Source organism: Ursus americanus, chromosome 2, assembly GCF_024610735.1.
Source record: "Ursus americanus isolate L20-20 chromosome 2, mUrsAme1.1.p, whole genome shotgun sequence".
Lineage (NCBI taxonomy): Eukaryota > Metazoa > Chordata > Mammalia > Carnivora > Ursidae > Ursus > Ursus americanus.
The window spans coordinates 97745498-97764666 of record NC_142128.1 but is presented as its reverse complement, the minus strand read 5'-3'; the positions used below and the strand labels follow the sequence as shown (position 1 = coordinate 97764666).

Here is a 19169-nt window from a genome sequence, read left to right as displayed (position 1 = left end):
GATGGTCTAATGTAGAGATGGATTGAGAAGGTGCTCTTCCCTGACTCCTTATTTACAAAGTTGGGGATTTGGGTTTCTAAACAATCCTCTTGGTTTGTGGAGGACCAAATTATTTTTTCTTCTTAAAAGTTGTCATTGAAGCTTTGTTGGCATGGGAACAAAAAGTCTATGCCGAAAACTTGTGGATAATTTTTATATTTTATTTTTCTACTTTTATGTGTTCCATTTTTGATCATTTCTTTCCTTTATAGTTCAAAAACAACAAATAATAAATGTGATTTTTAAAGGCAGAAAAGCCTAAAAACTTCCTATGTTAAAATTGGGAAAATACAAAGATTAATAAGAAAGGAAAGGAACGAAACCAGAAAACTCATGACTAGATAAATGCATGTTGTAAATAATTCTTAAAATATGGAGTTGTAAGTTTTTTTAATCAATTATTTGATATCTCTTATTCCTTCCCACCACCGCCCACCCTCCTCAGTCTAAATCTAATGAAGAATCGGGGGATTCACAGCAGCCAAGCCAGCCTTCCCAGCAGCCTTCAGTGCAGGCAGCCATCCCCCAGACCCAGCTCATGCTGGCTGGAGGACAGATAACCGGGGTAAGTCTTCACTGAGAGAATTGTAATGAACTTAAATTTGTGTCACAACTGCCATTGGCCAATGCTTGGATTAGAACTGTTTGCCGTAGCCGACAGTGACATGGCTATGCCTGGGCTATTGTCTTTAAGGAATTTTCTATACTGTAGGCAGCTCTGAAAAAGGAATTATCTTTGTCATAAGTTTTCAGGGTATCTTTTTTTACTTTTGCAGATGTTCTAGATAAACTAAAGACTTCTTTAAACTCGTGTTCCACCTGCTGCTTCGTCATGCGGTGGAGTCGTCCTGTGAGTGAGACCATTACATTGATGAGATTGTAGTAAACAGTTGGGAGCTCCGGTATTGCTGCAGAGTAGAGGTTAAAGAAGGGACTAGTACCCACAAAAGGAAAACATTTTCTTTAAGTTACTGTGTAATGTTCTCAAATGAAACCTCTGGTCTCCTCTCCACACAGTTTGCTGTGTGGGCAAATTACTTCATCTCCCTGTGCCTCAGGGTTCCTTCAGTTAAATGGAGATGTTGTCCGTCCGTGTAAGATGCTAGCTCATGAGATTGTCGCCAAGATTAAGAGTAACAGTATTTATGAAACTCAAAGAACCGTGCTTGGCACCTAGCAGTCAATAAATGTCATTTACTTTTATTGGCAATAAATTGGCTCTTATGAATACATTAAGCTTTTAACTTTTCAGTTCTCTTTGCTCTAAGACACCAAAAATATTTCCCAGTGTTAAACATTTGTCTGTTAAGTTATTTTGTGGGTGGGAAGGCGAGGAGAGTGGTAAGGAAGAGTTATCTGTTATTGTTCAATTCACATCGCATCAACCCACACAATTTTTTATTTCCTTTATTTTAGTGAAGTATGTCTTGGTAGTGGAAAGGCTCTTTTAGGAATTGTTGAGAAACTATTTTAGAAATCCCCTCAATAGAGACAAACCATAAGAGACGCTTAACTATAGGAAAAAAACTGAGGGTTGCTGGAGGGGAGGTGGGGGGGCAATGGGGTAACTGGGTGGTGGGCATTAAGGAGGGCACGTGATGTGATGAGCACTGGTGTTATATGCAACTGATGAATCACTGACCTCTACCTCCGAAGCTAATATTACACTATGTTAATTAATTGAATTTAAATAAAATTTAAATAAAAATTCCCTCAATAGAGATTAATGTTTATGTATTATGCAAAATATTTATAAGCAAATATACCTTGATAGATATTAAGTTTTTGAATGGTTTGATTTTGATTCTTATGCCTCTCATGCGCAAATTGTATTGGACCCTTTTAGAAGAAGGGTTGTGCCACTGAGTGAATGCACTTAAGAATATATTCCAAGGTGGGGCACGTGGCTGGCTCAGTCAGAAGAACACATGAATCTTGATCTCAGGGTCATGAGTTCAAGCCCCATGTTGGGTGTAGAGATTACCCAAAAAAGAAAATGTTTAAAAAAAAAAAAAAAGATATTCTAGGGTTCCTTCGTGTCTGATCAGAACATGCCACCAAAAGGAACTGTACTTATTACTTTGTGTTTGAAATAAGTTGCATTATGAAAGCCAATTTAAATCTGCTCTAAATACATTTCCTGTTTTACCGTTTGGGTTTGTTTTGGGTGGTTAGTGTTTACAATAGTAAGAGACATTTGGGATTCCAGGTTCCTGTGGCTGGAGCTTCCGTTAAACCTGGGCAGTAGGATTCATTTGCATGTAAAGAGAGCGGCTGTCACCACCTGTTTCACCGAGATAATGTGTTGGAAAGAGGATGTAAAGTTGCGGAGACCCAGTGCTTTCAGTAACAGAAAAGACTGCGTTAGGGAGGGGCTGTCGGGAGACTTGGAAAAGAAACAAATGGAGCTCATGGTCTTCAGTCATATCTTAGGACATAATGGAAATGATGGAATATGGCAGAGATTCACGCTAATGGGAAGCAGCTGGGCCTTATCAGTTCTTTCCGTGGTCAGATCCAGCATCCTTGTTCCTCATTCATCTGACTAATCACTTGCTGCTCTGTTGGGTGTAAATTTCTTTTCATATCCTGTCAGCATTGATTCTTTTTTTTCCTTGCTTACTAGTTAATTACTTTTTTGCCTGAACCCTGGGGCCCTGGACGAGCTTGAGTGATTGTTCAAGTCCAGAGCGAGGACCACCATTTTAATTTAAAAGCGCCACTAGGAATGGTAGCTTGACTGCTGCTGAAAGTTTCAGTCTCCTGCTAACCACGTGAAGTTGGGTAGCCAAGGTCTTAGACCACTTGCGTTACTTACGGCAGAGCGGTCGGCTTGCATTAGGGGCCCTTCTCCCTCGCAGCTCTCCGATTGTCTCTTGTGCTTGTGTTCAGCTTACCTTGACCCCAGCCCAGCAACAGTTACTCCTGCAGCAGGCCCAGGCCCAGGCCCAGCTGCTGGCCGCGGCCGTGCAGCAACATTCCGCCAGCCAACAGCACGGTGCTGCCGGGGCCACCATCTCAGCCTCCGCCGCCACGCCCATGACGCAGATCCCCCTGTCTCAGCCCATACAGATCGCACAGGTGAGTCACTGTCGTGGCCGGGGCAGGAAGCTGAGGCAGAAAGCGGCAGGTTTTCTTTAGTACAGAATTCACTTTCTGAGTGTTAGTGTGGGCCCTGGAACCTGAGAAGCTCTACACTGCGGACGTCTGTGGGAGCCTGCCTTACCACTGTACTAGAAATAATACATTTGTGTGCTTATTTGAGTTGATATTATAATAAACACATCACTGATTATTTGAATAACCGACTGTTTATATGAAGTGACAATTCGTGAGTAATTAGTTGGCATATTTTTGAAGCAGGGGATTACTGTATTTATTATAATTAGCTAATTATGGCAGGCATGAGTTTGGTCGTGTGCTCTGCAGTGAACGTTGCCACATCACGTGTGACCACGATGGCACGTCATCTGTGCTACACAGTGATGAACTCCGTGCAGAACTGCCTTACGATGTTGTTTGGTTTCAACGTTCACATTTTAGGGCAAAATATCCAAGATAATAAAAAGTTATTTAAGAGACATAGACAGTACTACCAAGGAAGAAAGGTAAATGAAGTCCTTTATCTCAAGGAGAGGAAAAAAGTACAAGTAGTCCTATCAGTAAGTCATACAAAGAATTCTTATGAGTCTAGTGCTAGACGATGATCTTTATCCCCCTAGAGAAGACTCAGAAGTGAGGAAGTGGATTTACTATGGTAGCCGGAGTTTGCCTAGACATTAAAAAAGAGCCAGTTAATATATGAGTAAAGAATAGATGTCAGACTGATTTTTATGACTATGATATACAAGCTTTATCAAGACAATGTTTAATTTTGGGGCACCTGGGTGGCTCAGTTGTTAAGCGTCTGCCTTTGGCTCAGGGCGTGATCCCAGGGTCCTGGGATCAAGCCCCACATCGGGCTCCCTGCTCCACTGGGAAGCCTGCTTCTTCCTCTCCCACTCCCCCTGCTTGTGTTCCCTCTCTCGCTGGCTGTCTCTCTCTGTCAAATAAATAAAATCTTTAAAAAAAAAAAAAAAGACAATGTTTAATTTTGGCCACTTTCATCACCAAATACATGTTTTTGGTGTGTAAGATTTGAGACCCTATGTTGACATTATTCTTTTTTTTTTTTTAAGATTTTATTTATTTATTTGAGAGAGAGTGAGAGCAGGGGCAGGAGAGAGGGAGAAGCAGGGTCCCCACTGAGCAGGCAGTCAGATGAGGGGCTCGATCCCAGGACCCTGGGATCACGCCCTGAGCCGAAGGCAGACGCTCAACCAACTGAGCCACCCATGCATCCCTGTCGACATTATTCTAATAAGATAATCTGCCTGGAAGCACATTGAAAATTATGAAATGCTGAACCAAGTTAAGCAAGTTTAGTATGCTGTGGATTGGATTTTTACATGGATAGCTATTTTTAGGTATTTTTACACTGATTTCTCAGTTGAGTTAGACTGGTGCCAAATTTAATGAATCAGGATAGATATTTTAATTTATTGATGCAAATTCACACAAAGCACTCTCAATTTTTACTTAAGAGAAAGATCACTTGGGGGTGCCTGGGTAGCACAGTCGTTAAGCGTCTGCCTTCGGCTCAGGGCGTGAGTGATCCCGGTGTTCCGGGATCGAGTCCCACATCGGGCTTCTCCACTGGGAGCCTGCTTCTTCCTCTCCCACTTCCCTGCTGTGTTCCTTCTCTCGCTGGCTGTCTCTGTGTCACATAAATAAATAAAATCCTTAAAAAAAAGAGAGAGAGAGAAAGATCACTTGAATAGTTAAAAACTCAACATATTCTATTTTCGCTTGATTTTGAAAACCCATATTGGTCCTTACATGTTAAAACACTCAACTGTAACCGTTTGTTCTGAGGGCATTTGAAGTAATTATTGGAAATGAGGTTTGGCGTAAGTCACCATGCAGTCGATGCCCACAGAAACCCTAAGTCCTTACGGCTGCTCCAGGTCTCTTCTTTGTTTTTTCTTCGTGAACGTACCCAGGCACACCCTGTTCTGAAGCATGTAAGATAGTGACTGTCTTCGATTTGGACGGCACAGGTCATCATCTGGGCCCCTCGGGAGTCAGGGAGTTTTGATTTCAGCATCTCCGACCTGTGTCTCCCTTCGGCTGTTCTAGGACTTGCAGCAGCTGCAGCAGCTCCAGCAGCAGAATCTCAACCTGCAGCAGTTCGTGCTGGTGCATCCGACCACCAACCTGCAGCCGGCGCAGTTCATCATCTCGCAGACGCCCCAGGGCCAGCAGGGTGAGCTCCTCCGCACCTGCTCGCAGGGCCAGGGCGTCCCTTAGAGCACTCGTACACCTGCTGCTGTCGTTTGGGCCCTGGCGCTGTCCGTCAGCACGGTGTGATTACATTCACTTTCACTTTAAACTCAGTATGCACGTTAAGAAAAATATATATTTTGGGTCGTGCATAACCACATATTGAAGTCGTCCTTTACTACCTTTTAGCCGTTTAATCGCTAGGGGTGAACCAACAGTTTGGCCAAAAATCTAAATGAAATCCTTCAACATAAATTACTTCTAGTATTTTGATAGTTTTTCTTGGGAATGTATTAAAAAACGTGGGCTGAGCATGAAAAACATATGTTTCTAACAATCATTTGTTTTAAAGTTTGAGAAGGACAAGGTGTTATATTAGAAGTTGCAGGTTTTTGAGTTATTAAAAAAAAAGTTCGAGGCCTTTTAGTGGTAAATATTGTTGTGTCATTTCTGTATCAAACAGTGAAGTTCAGTCATGTTTGTAAGGTTGATTAAGGAGTCCGTGTAGAGAGATGCAGGCTATCAAGGCTTCACCCTGAGGAACATTAGTGGCTGTCTACCAATTCCACATTATTTCTGTCCTTTAGCCTTCTTCTTCTTGATGATTCATTCCAAAATCTTGCACTGTGTAAATATCCATTCCACTTAATGGATAGCCTGCTCCTTTCTTGAACCAGACAGTTCTCTGGTCAAACATCTACTGACAGTTTCTGATGGATTCTGGGTTGAGAAGGTGGGCTCTTTTTAGAGTTTCAAGCTGCTTCCATTTAGAGTACTTCTTCATTTTCATCCATTCCTTATGAAAATAAAGGATTGGCCAATCAGAGAGATCATCAGACATGGTATCAAACACATACATCAGTTTTAGTTTAATGTTCCACGTCTTCCTGCCCAACTTGTATTTAACAAGATTGATTTTAGGCAGATAAGACATGAAGAGTTTTAAGACTGATAAAACTATCAAGAGGTCAGTTGGAAATTTTCACTTCGCTTTCTTATTCTTTATTCTGCCGTATGTTCAAAGTGATCTTAGTGTTCCTGACACGACGTGTTTGTGTTTTACAGGTCTCCTGCAAGCGCAAAATCTTTTAACGCAACTACCTCAGCAAAGCCAAGCCAACCTCCTACAGTCGCAGCCAAGCATCACCCTCACCTCCCAGGTCAGTTTTCTCCCGTTGAGGGTTGCTTTCTCTTACCCTGATGTTTTGAGGGATTCTTGGACTTTGTTAAATTATAAAAACACAGCAAAACCCCGTAATACCCTAATAAAAATAATCCAGATGGTTTTCACAAACCGATCAAAGATTCCAAACAGGATTGATCAGCTTGATAAAGCTACCAAATTGATGTAGGCTTGAAAATCTTCAAGGAGTTCCTATTTTCTCATATGTTTATAAAGGATAGCTTTGTTAATGGCAAATGAGTAATGAGTTCTGGCTACCTCCTCTCGTCTTCCCCAGCCCTTCCCCATAGTTGGCGGTAGAGATTACCACTTGCATTAGAAACCTAGTGCCTCAGTTAAAACACATCATTGTCCTTTCTCAGAAAGGACATCCACTTTCTCAGAAATTGCAAAGAAGTTCTGATCTCTGTGTTTTCTTTCCTCTCGGCTTTAAGATGTTGCTTTAACTCATTTCCACTAGAGTTAAACTATATAAAATGCATATGTGTAGGCATCTTGACATTTAAGCTTTAGATCTAGTTTGCTTCTTAACCAGCTATGACTTTGAACATGTCATTTCACCTCATTTCTTCCTCTGTAAATTAGGTGATTAAACGGACTGATCCTGAATCCCTCTTCCAGCTCTGATTCTCTTTGTCTATAATCTTGGAAGTTATCATTAGCACATTGCCAGATTTGACAAAATTCAACATCTGTTTATGATAAAAACTCTTGCAAACTAGGAATAGTTTTCAAACCTAGTAAAAGGCATCTTCCAGAAAAACCCAAAAAACCCTACATCATACTTTCCCATTAAGATCAGGAGTAAGGCAAGGATGTCCACTGTTACCACTTATTCAGCATTGTACTGTAGGTCCCAGCAGTGCAATAGCACAAGAAAAATAAATAAAGGACAAACAGATTAGAAAGGAAGATGTAAACCTGTCTTAATTGATTAACCATTGATATATAGATGGGCTATGGATCTAAATCGATTGATGAAGAAATACAGATAATAATTGACATGGGAAAAATTTTACTTTGAGTAATAAGAGAAATTCAAATTAAGGCAATAGTGAAGTACCATATACTCCTTCAGTTAACAAAACATTTTTTAAAAACTGCTAACACAAGCATGTGGAAGAGACTAGCATTTTATAGTGAGAACCAACATGATGTGTATCAAAAGCCATGGAGTTATTTATGGTGTACCCTTTATCCAGTTATAGAAAATCACTTCTGAGTTTATCTCAGAGAACTAATTACAAAGGTGGGGAGAAGAATGATATGTACAAGGTTTTTCATTATGGTGTTAACGTCGTGGAAATATAATGAAAAAAGTGTCTAGCAGTGAAGAAATCGTTAAATTATGATAATATCACCTCAGTCAGCCTTTGAAAATGATAATTATGAAGCAGAGTATAAAATGATGTATACTGTAATTACAGTGAAAGTTAAGACTGTAGATCCAAGGGAGGGAAGAACCTTTAGAGGTCATGAGTAAGTTTAGGGCATTGTGTACAGTGACTATATATCCATGATTGTATACTTACTTCAAACTCATCAAGGCGTACGCATTAAATATACACGGCTTTGTTTTACGTCAGTCATACCGGAGTAAAAACGAAGTTTACCGTTTTGGTTTTGTACCCTATGGCCCCTTCCAGTGTCTTAATCATATCATAGAGGTCACTCTGATCTGTGAGGTGCATGCCTTGTTACTGAAGATTTGAAAATTACTTATAACTTGTGAGAGAAACGTTTAGAGAGTAAATAAACCTAGTGCCAACAAATTAAAAACAGGATAAAAAAGGAAAGAAATGTAGGTCTGTGGAAAGAAATACACAAGAAAGAAGCTATTAAGTTGTTTAAACTGTAGGTGATTTACTTTCCCCTTCAAATTGTTTTCATCTTCTTATTTTTATAATATTGTGTCATAAGTTGGAGATACGATAGTGATAAACAAGATAGATATGGTCCCTGCGGTTTTGAAACTTAGAGTTTAAGTGGCATATTTATGAAACAGATTCTTTAAAATAAAGTCTAATTTTTTATATATGCTCTGAACACATGTATCTTATGCATACATATATTTGAAAACCCAAGTACAGTGGGTTTCATTTTTGAGGATTTAAGCCTTTTTCACGGACCTGCATGTTTAACCGTAACGGTAATTCTAGTACACAGAATTTCCCGCTCTGCTTTCCTCCCTGAGCGTGAGGTTGTACCTTCCCCAGTGTTCCGTGGTCTTCATAGTTCTTGACGAATACAGCTGCTTCCTTAAGTTGTTCACTTGTGACACATTCCAGTGTGTCGTCTGGTGTGCTTATTCTCTTATCCTTCTGTTCCTCATAACAGCCAGCAACCCCAACACGCACCATAGCCGCCACCCCGATTCAGACACTTCCACAGAGCCAGTCAACACCAAAGCGAATTGACACCCCCAGCTTGGAGGAGCCCAGTGACCTTGAGGAGCTTGAGCAGTTTGCCAAGACCTTCAAACAAAGACGAATCAAACTTGGATTCACTCAGGTAGGATGAACCCACCCTTGACTTAGCCTCGTCTCCTTGACTGGGTCCACATCTGTGCTTTAGGCGTCCAGAGAAGCTTCTGAGGTGCAGTCAGTTCCTTGGCCTTGGTGTCGCCGAGTTTTAGACCGCAGCTCGTTCTCAGCCATTTTCTGCATTCATAAATTTAGACCGCTAATCATATATTCAGTTATAAAATTTATGATTTAACATTAGGCTAACATCTTCAAGATTTCTCTCAGAACACGGGCCTCTGAAATCACCAGTAGACCAATAAATGGTGAGAGTTGAAAAGATAATGTTTGGGGATACCGTGACTATAGTGAGGGTTTTATTTGTAGAACATCTGGTTCTCGGCCTTAGAGCTCTGTGTGTAAGTCTGAGACAGGGAAGATGGCAGGGGAAAAGTTTGACAGACTGGTTTAAAAACAGATTTTGGGGAGAGAGAAGGGGCCAGTGGAGACACACATACACACACACACACACACACACACACACACAAGTCCAAACTGCAAGTAATTAAATAGGAATCTGTTATCTGTAAGGTCCAAATTAATCAAAATCCAAAGTAATATTTTTAATGTCACCTAGCAGAGGGCTTTTAATGTGGAATACGTTTAATGGCTTAAACAGGCATCCGGGTATATAGCATCTTTGTCCCAAGCGCAAGCACTGATAATACTTTGATTAACCTGTCACGAATAATACTTTTAAAGCAGGGAAAGAATTAAACTGAGTAACATTTATGTCAAATGATACGAGATCATTAGATGAGAAATAGTTACTGAAGTAGAGATTGGATTGGGTGTTTTTATGGAATTAGGATATAATTACTGTTTGAAGATGAAGCCACTACTGAAACACTATCCAGATTATTGTCAGTTGAAAGTAAAGTAATGCCCTACTGTGGTAGATCAAAAACCACGGATGGTATCCCCATTTTTTCTGTTTTTAAGAACAGACTTTTATTCCATATATTTCTCTGGTAACTTACTTTTTCTCAAAGACACTAATTACGTATTAGGAATATGAAATGATTTTTTAAGTAGATATAATTTTAGAGAAAATACAGTTATCTTTGTGAGGAGTTTCACTTGTGAGGAAACAAATTACAATCCGTGAAGTGTTTAGGACTTTGGAAACATCTCAGCGATCTAGCTTGTTCTTTAAAGAGAGCCGAAGCTACAGCTGATTGATGGGGGTGAGTGAAACCCGAATAAGTCTGAGGTTGGTAATTGAGCGGTGCTTCGGCTTCTAGGCTATTAGCACAGCGTACTCTTAGGTTCCCTAGGAGATTGTCGCCTCAGTGATATGCCAAGGATAGTAAGGCTTGTAAAAAAATCTTTAACTTTTACCCAAATAGTGTTTAGCCTTTCTGTGGCATTTGACCCAACATATTGCTAGTGTTGTTTCTCTTTCTTTTATGTAAAGGAGGTTCCTTATGGTCTGGGGCTTTATGGTTTTATCCTACGATTTGGCATGACTCTTCCTTATTTATCAGAATGACTTTGACACACCGGGGGCAACATTTTGCAGAATTTAACTGCGTGGATTAAAACACATGTTACTGGTTCAGGATGGGAAAATCAACCTCTGTTTTTAAGTCACATACCCCAGTTGTAGTTTTTCAAAGGTTGTTTTGTATCCTGTTTATTGGTGTACACACACACAGGGGAAGTTAGACATTCAAGTTGTTAGTTTAAACAAACGAAAATCCCTATTCTCAGAGTAAATGTACATGTTAGTAGATGTTTTAAACAGTAATTTTTTTTCCTTTTTCCTTTTTTTTTTTTTTTAAGATTTTATTTATTTGAGAGAGAAAAAGCAAGAGAGAACATGAATGGAGCAGAGGAGCAGAAGGAGAAGCAGACTCCCCACTGAACAGGGAGCCTGACACAGGGCTTGATCCCAGGACCCTGGTATCATGGCCTGAGCTTCAGGCAGATGCTTAAGTAACTGAGCCACCCAGGCACCCCCTAAATAGTAATTTTCTAATTACTTAATTGATTAAAAGATTGCTATAGATGTCACTATATAATTGGGAGGCATACCATAGTATAACACTTTTATCACATGTGGTACCTTCATTATTTCCTAATCTCAATCCGTTTTTCCTTTTGCTCTTCTAAAAAATATCAGGGGCTCTTGGGTGGCTCAGTTGGTTAAGTGTCTGACTTCAGCTCAGGTCATGGTCTCGGGGTCCTGGGATCGAGCCCCACGTCAGGCTCCCTCCCCACTTGGTGGGGAGTCTGCTTGTCTGTCTACCTCTGCCCTTCCTCCTGCTCTCTCTTTCTCTCTCTGTCTCTCTCTCAAATAAGTAAGTAAAATCTTATCAAAGAAAAGTGTATCAAGAGATATTATATAGTTCAGATAATGTATGAGGCCACTGCTTAAAATATTTCCTTTTGTGAGGAAGAACCCAACATGGTAGTAACAAGAGCATATATCAAATTAATGAGAATTAGTATATTAACTGAGGGGGCTGTTGCTTTTTATTCATTTAAATAAGGGACGCCTGGGTGGCACAGTTAAGTGCCCAACTCTTGGTTTTGGCTCAGGTCATGATCTCAGGGTCATGAGATCAAGCCCCATGTCAGGCTCTGCACTGAGTATGGAGTCTGCTTGGGACTCCTCTCTCTCGCTGTGCTCCACCACCGCTCCCTCCCCCCACCTCCGCTTGCTCTCTCTCAAATAAATAAATAAATCTTTTTTAAAAAATTTTTAATATGAAGTAAAGTTATATTGTAATAAATCTCACATGGCTCTGCCATAGTTGTATTGAGTTGATGGCGTGCTTTATGTCTAGCCACCATTTAAGGCATTGTTTGTTTTTATAATGATGTGATTTTTTTATGTGTTATTTTTGTGTATTATCAATATTGTTACTTGTCATAGAAAAATATTACAGAAGTTTTTGAGAATTTCTTAGCAAATTATGCAGATACGATGTCAGAAGACATTTATTTTCATCTAACTACTATAGCAGGTCTTCTATTCAAAGAATTGCAAGGTTTAGTTGGCCCAGCTTTCTAGAAAGCTATAATCTAAACAAATAAAGTGGCCCAGACATGAATATATGTGACAAACCAAGCATGTTTAGTGCCTGAAATATAGTAGGCACTTAGTGAATATTTGTTGATTGAATGAAGTAAGATTTAATAAATGTATAGAGATATCGATATAGATAAACCTGTATCTACAGATATATTTGTATATAAATATAATGGATATCATTTATGCCCCGCTCACACTAACCTGGTTCTTTCAGTTTTACTATAATTGGAAGGAAATCAATAAGCAGTCCATTTCTGTTCTTCTTAGAGATTGTGTATTCAAAGGTGTCAATGAAACTTTCTGTGATGGTGGGAATGTTCTGTATTTCTGCTGTGCGGAACAATAGCCACTATCCACACGTGGCTCCTGAGCACTTAAAAGACGGCTAGTGGTGCTGGGAACTGAGTTTTTAATTTATTTGATTTGAATTACTTTAAGTTTAAATAACCACATCAGTTCAAGTTCTGATATTCTCTATACCTCACTTTATCAGATAGTTTGAACATTTAAACCTATATCTGTTAAACTTTTTATCAGAAGTTGCTCACCAGTAAGAAAATGGAGGTTTCTTAATAATGTTTTTTCCTGGGATGCCTGGGTGTCTCGGTCGGTTAAGCGTCTGCCTTCGGCTTAGGTCATGATCCCAGGGTCCATCTTGGCATTAGGCTCTCTGCCCAGCGGGGAGCCTGCTTCTCCCTTTCCTTCTCCCTCTGCCGCTCTGCCTGCTTGTGCTTGCCCTCTCTCTGTGTCAAATAAATAAATAAAATCTTTAAGAGAAAAAGTTTTTTCCTTTCCTTAAAGACCACCTAATGCGGGTGCTAATAAATGATGTAGTATCTAAAAGAATGGATTGAGGGGGTGGGGGAGCCAAAGGACTAGGATAATCCCAACTCAGAATAAGTGTTGCCACAGTTGTTGGGAGTTGGCTGTTGCATAGTAGAATTGGCTGTGTCGTGTTTAGGGCTAGAAATGTTGCCTTTCTGTCCTGCCACTAAACTAATTGAAATGAGAGCACGGATCATTTAAACTCCGTGAGTTTCTATTGCCTGTATATAAAATAACTATTAAGATAGGGCTTTTTTCAGCTTTAACAAGAGAGATTCCGCCAGAAGAAAAGCACTGTATACATTTCAAAGGTTATAGGCTTATAAAGAAAGACATCTTTTGTAATATATTCAGGGGATCATTGTTCTATTGCTATAAGGTTACCAAGTTTCCAGTGCCCGTGAAGGTTTAACTAAGTGGGTCAAACCTCTCTACTGTGAATTTCTATCTCTATAATGGTTACAAAAGTAGTCTTTTAGGATACCTGTTTTTGTAACCAACTTTGAAATCCAAACTAAGGGTGGAAAATAGATTTTTTTCACTGCTTCCAGAAATACTTTACGGGGGGCAGGAGGGAGGGTGCAGGGAGAGTGAGGCATTATTTCTAAAATTTTAAAGTGATTTACAGGAAGTTTGGCTAGTTCAGAGATACCTGAAGTTACCTAAACATTTACATCTATTAACCCTGTAGGTGATACAGGTAACAGCTTTTAAGGATTATGTAAATCATTGTGGTTGCATCTGTTAAGGGGCTTATGAAAATATCAGCAGTATCTTTTGAAACTTAGAAATATTTGATGTCTTGGTTATTACATGAGGGAGCAAGAAGAGACTCAAAACGGAGAGAATATGGGAGTTAAGAATTTTGTCATCATCAAGGCCTCACTGACATTCCTCGTTGAATGCTGTGCTCGGCTTAAGGCTGGGTGCTTTTGTGGGGCTCAATCAATGGAATGATTGTCGAGTCTTTAAAACAGTTACTGGAGCAGCACCCTAGAGGGAAGGCTTTGGACATTAGTGAGACAAATCTCTTCTCTTCCTCTTCCCCCTTCTGCTCTGTATTATTGTGCAGGGCGATGTTGGGCTCGCGATGGGTAAACTGTATGGAAATGACTTCAGCCAAACTACCATCTCTCGCTTTGAAGCCTTGAACCTCAGCTTTAAGAACATGTGCAAGCTAAAGCCACTTTTGGAGAAGTGGCTAAATGATGCAGGTGAGTGAATATGTAAGACACTTCCTCACTGTCCAGTGGCATTTTACTGGGGAGTTGTTTACACTTGGGTTTATGTTTCCTACTGCGTTATTGCGACTTGAGACATCGAGGCTCACTAATGTTGGGAGGATCAATATAAATTACGACTCCAGAAAGTAGAGAGTAATTCACTTAAATCTAGTAATTACAATGTACATAATGAGCAATAATTTTTAGCCTTGGAATATTTCTTGTATTTGAGCCAGGGTTAGGGGTAGTTGGAGGAAGAGGATAAGAAATCATATGCATTTAGAGACATTTGAAAAACAAATTTATAGGTTCTTCTTTGATGAATTATCATAAACTTATTATTGATCATATTTTTGCTTTTGTTATTAAAAATGACCACATATTTCATACATAAAAAGCTGAGCTGCTAGTTTTAACTAAGTCTTTTGTACTGAGAGTTCCTTTTGAAAAATTTGGATGTTGAGTCACAGAATCATAGGCTGTGAGAGCTGTAAGGAGCCACAGAGATCTCCTAGACTGTAGTTCTCGTTATAGATGGGAACCAAAGTCAGGTCTCTGGAAAAGACAAACCTGTAATATCCACCCTGGGACAGTCTGCTTCCATAACTCTGGATGCGGCCTCAGCATCTGTAATCTTACTGAGTTCCACAGGTCAGAATATCTGATTCTACGAACAGTGCAAAGAAACGCAGAGATGTCTATGACACGACCAGGGTCATTAGACTATTAAATGACAGAACCTTGTTTAAACTTTAAAGAATTTAGAAAGATCTATGGTATGAATGATGTTTTAATGTAGGTTATGAAAACCCTTCCATGCTTGCTTTTAAACTTAACATGTTCCGGTCAGTTTTGTTGTTGTTAATAAATGTATAATATGCATGAATCATGCTCCACTAACTTGATTTCTGTGTTTTCTTCTTCCTTACAGAGAACCTCTCATCTGATTCAGGTCTCTCCAGCCCAAGTGCCCTGAATTCTCCAGGGCTGGGAATGGAAGGCTTGAACCGTAGGAGAAAGAAACGCACCAGCATAGAGACCAACATCCGTGTGGCCTTAGAGAAGAGTTTCTTGGAGGTTAGTTTTTACTTTTCACAGACATGTGATTGTCTGTGTAATATTAGGTGCTATAGATGATAAAAGACGGGCTTGCCGGCCTCAGTCCTTATAGATGCTTCTAACATAGTGGAGAGCAATAGACAAAGCCAGTTAGTGAACATCGGAAACCGAACCGGAGCACGTCCGGGTTCAGGAGAGTGCAGGCTCACGACCGTGTGAGCCCCAGTGTGACCGGAAGCAGAGGAAATGCACAAGCCAAGGCATCCAGGGAGGAAAAACCAGGAGGTAGATCCGGCGACACAGTGTCTGTGTGCCTCCAGTAGTGGTTTGGGACTAGAACACTGTAGGCCTTGGATGTCAGTAGTTCAAGTTCGTTCCAACAGCTGTTTGGCCTCTTGTTTGTTTGTTTGTTTGTTTGTTTGTTTGTTTGTTTGTTTGTTATTGCCCCGGGAATATCACAATCAGAGCTTCCAATAAAATTTTGACGTCTCTAATTTAAAAAAGGCTTGAGCACAGTGGAAGGAACATTGACTCAGGAATCTGTATCCATTTTACCGCTCTTAGTAACTGTGTGATGGGTCAAGTGACTTGATTTCTTATGCTGAAGTCCCTTTATCTGTGAAACACCTGCCTTTCCTGCCCCTGAGGCTTATTGCCTACCTCATCGTCCTAGTAGAAGCACGTGCATGAGGCACTGAGAAACTCGTAAATTCCTGCTAATATATAAATTTATATTGATTATGAATTTTATTCAAGATTAATAGCCCTTAAGAAAAAAAATACTCAAGAATAACTTATTCTTGGGGCACCTGGGTGGCTCGGTGTTTAAGCTCCTGCCTTCGGCTCAGGTCATGATCTCAGGGTCCCAGGATTGAGTCCTGCGGTAGGCTCCTTGCGCAGCTGGGAGTCTGCTGCTCCTTCTGACTGCCCCTCCCCCTGCTTGTGCGCTCTCTCTCTCTCTCTCTGACAAATAAATAAATAAAATCTTAAAAAAAAAAAAGGAATAACTTATTCTTAGTTAATATGAATAAGTTTAATAAATAGATGTTCATTAGAATGTTTATAGAAGTTCTTTGTTAAAAGCGGGTCAGTATGGTCGTATATATCCCAGCTTCATTCTCTGATTTGTCCCTCTCCATTTGTTTATTTATGTCAGTAGTTTACAAAGTTATCCTCCCCCCCAAAAAAATTTTTTTAATTAAAAAAATAAAAAGTTTTTCCAAAAGGTGATTTTTTTCCCCCCTTTAGAATCAAAAGCCTACCTCGGAAGAGATCACCATGATTGCTGATCAGCTCAGTATGGAAAAGGAGGTGATTCGTGTTTGGTTTTGTAACCGCCGCCAGAAAGAAAAAAGAATCAACCCACCAAGCAGTGGTGGGACCAGCAGCTCACCTATCAAAGCAATTTTCCCCAGTCCAACCTCACTGGTAAGGATAAAAAATAGAGGATGCAAGCTAAAGGACTAATTTTTATAATTTTACAAATGATCTGTGAAATTGACTTATTTCGTAATAGTAATTTATTGTGTATATATATATATTCATGTTGAGTAAGTATATATAAATTTGTATTTTAAATGTTACTAAAGTGGGATGCCTGGATGGCTCAGTTGGTTAAGCGTCTGTAGGGAGCCTGCTTTTCCCCCTGCTTGTCTCTTACTCTCTGACAAATAAATAAATAAAATCTAAAAAAAAAAAGAGAGAGAGACAGAAAGTTTAAAAAAAAAAATGCTACTAAAGTAATTAAATCTCATGTTGTCATTAAGCCAAGAACTTAGTGATCTTTCTTTTTTAAAGTGAACAATTTTAATTCTTTCCTGTTTCATGGTGGTTCCAGTATTCTCTTCTCTGATGTAGTTTATTAGGTTACTCTGTAACTATGGGAGCAGATTTGCTGGATTCCAATTACCTAAAAAAAGGCTTTAGTTGCTTTTCATTCATGTTGGGTTTTGGGGGTTTTTGTAGTTGTTTTGTTTTGAGAGGGAGTGGGCATGAGGGGGGAGGAAAGGGAGAGAATCTCAAGCAGACTCCCCACTCAGCATGGATCCAACACAGGGCTCAGTCTCACAACCCTGAGATCACGACCTGAGCGGAAATCAAGAGTTGGACGCTTAACCAGCTAAGCCACCCAGGCGCCCCTATATTCATGTTGGGTTTTAAAGCCCAGTTTATTGAACTTACATGAGGAAGTGACAGTAAATTCCCAGATAACTTGTATAAATTCAACCATCTCACGTGTTCACTCTCCAACATATGTGGGGCCTTTCATTGATAACCTCACTGAGGCACTTCCACACATTGCTTTGGAATAGTATTCTAGACTGAGGGGACATGCAGTGCTCATGTACTCTCTTGATGTTAAGGATGATGGCACATGGGACTCCATATTTCCAACCAGGATTCCACAGATAAGAAGAATGTTGGGTTTGCATTTCTGATCTTTCCTTGTTCATTTGTTTCTGTTGTATTTGAATATCATTCTATACTGGGATGCTTTTTATGTATTTATTTTTTAGATATTTATTTATTTATTCGAGAGAGAGAGGGAGAGAGCACAAGCAGGGGGAGCAGCAGAGGGAGAGGGAGAAGCAGGCTCCTGAGCAAGGAGCCTGATGTGGGGCTTGACTCCAGGATCCCGGGACCACGGCCTGAGCCAAAGGCAGACACTCAACCAACTAAGCCACCCAGGCGCCCCTTGGATGCTTTTTTAAACTTAAGTCATCATTAAGAGCACGTACTGGTTGTTAAGGAAAGGCAGTGGTTGTTGAATGGTTGGGCTTTAATCACGAAGTTCGTGACATAGTAGTTATGAAAAAGATAGTCATTAGATTCAGTTCTGTTTTCTGTAGGTGGCTGTTTTGTGTTTTGGATTCATTTGTACTAAAAGGAAGACAGTATTTCTTACAAAACTGTGGAAGTATCTTATGTTATTTCAAAGAGAAGCTGTCAGCTTTTTAAAATTTTGCTTCACATTCTTTCCATAATATCATTTCATTAAAATAAAAAACAATGCAGTCTTGTCCCCACATGACCAAAAATAAAAGCAGTCCAAGAACCCCTGATACTCTGATCCTATTGAATAGTTGTCTTGTGTAGATTAAGTTGATAGTTAGTAGAATATTCCTTACTTACTTGGAGTCTGTCTGACTTCACATTATTTGAAATTTAGAAATGTTTTTTATTACTTTTTTTAAACCCGGGCAAAGTGATTTCTCCTATCAGAGAAAACCATCTTCTAATAGCAGCCTGTGAACATGTCTATTTTCTCAATTCGAAGATCAAAAGATGATTATAAAATTATTTCCTCTTAGGCCCTTTAAATTCTGTTGTATCTGGAATTTAAAAATTTTTATAGGCAAAATACATCTTCAATATTGATTTAAATTTTTTTATTTTCTAAAAATGCTTTTGCATATTTTCATTTCTGACCTCTAGGTGGCAACCACGCCAAGCCTTGTGACGAGCAGTGCGGCAACGACCCTCACCGTCAATCCAGTTCTCCCGCTGACCAGCGCTGCGGTGACTAACCTCTCTGTTACAGGTAAGCAGCAGCCTGGCCCTGCGGCTGGCCAGCAAACGGTAGGCCCATGACAGGTCTCTCTGAGAATTGTGAATTAAATTGTGAATTCAGGCTCTAACTAGAAATACCTATTGCTTTTTTTTGAAAAGTCATATATGAAAACCTGAACTCCAAAAAATGAGCATAATTAATTTTGTCAGAAAGAATACTTTCACATAAAGGTTTCCTGATCTGTTTTGTTCTTTCCCACATTACTCTTATCTTCTACATTGTTCCCAGACTTACCTCTCAAAACTCACAACTTTTTTTCAAGTAACTCCTTAAAAACCTTCAGTGGCTGCAGCTTTTTGTATTCAGGAAAGCATCCAAGTTCATCATCAGTTCATAGAAGGTTATTTTCAGTCTGGATCTTATCTTCCACTAGTCTTTTCTCCCT

General features: G+C 39.8%; 1 protein-coding gene across 2 annotated transcripts in view; it reads left to right on the top strand.

Moving 5' to 3' along the window:
* POU2F1 (POU class 2 homeobox 1) overlaps positions 1 to 19169 on the top strand; it is a 176764-nt gene that overhangs the window by 130386 nt on the left and 27209 nt on the right. For both annotated transcript variants that reach the window (XM_045797322.2, XM_045797313.2), the window contains 9 exons: positions 485 to 604; positions 2932 to 3120; positions 5218 to 5344; positions 6427 to 6521; positions 8882 to 9055; positions 14004 to 14145; positions 15086 to 15231; positions 16462 to 16641; positions 18649 to 18754. In XM_045797322.2, the coding sequence (XP_045653278.2) occupies positions 485 to 604; positions 2932 to 3120; positions 5218 to 5344; positions 6427 to 6521; positions 8882 to 9055; positions 14004 to 14145; positions 15086 to 15231; positions 16462 to 16641; positions 18649 to 18754 (1279 nt within the window). The remainder of the gene's footprint in view (positions 1 to 484; positions 605 to 2931; positions 3121 to 5217; positions 5345 to 6426; positions 6522 to 8881; positions 9056 to 14003; positions 14146 to 15085; positions 15232 to 16461; positions 16642 to 18648; positions 18755 to 19169) is intronic.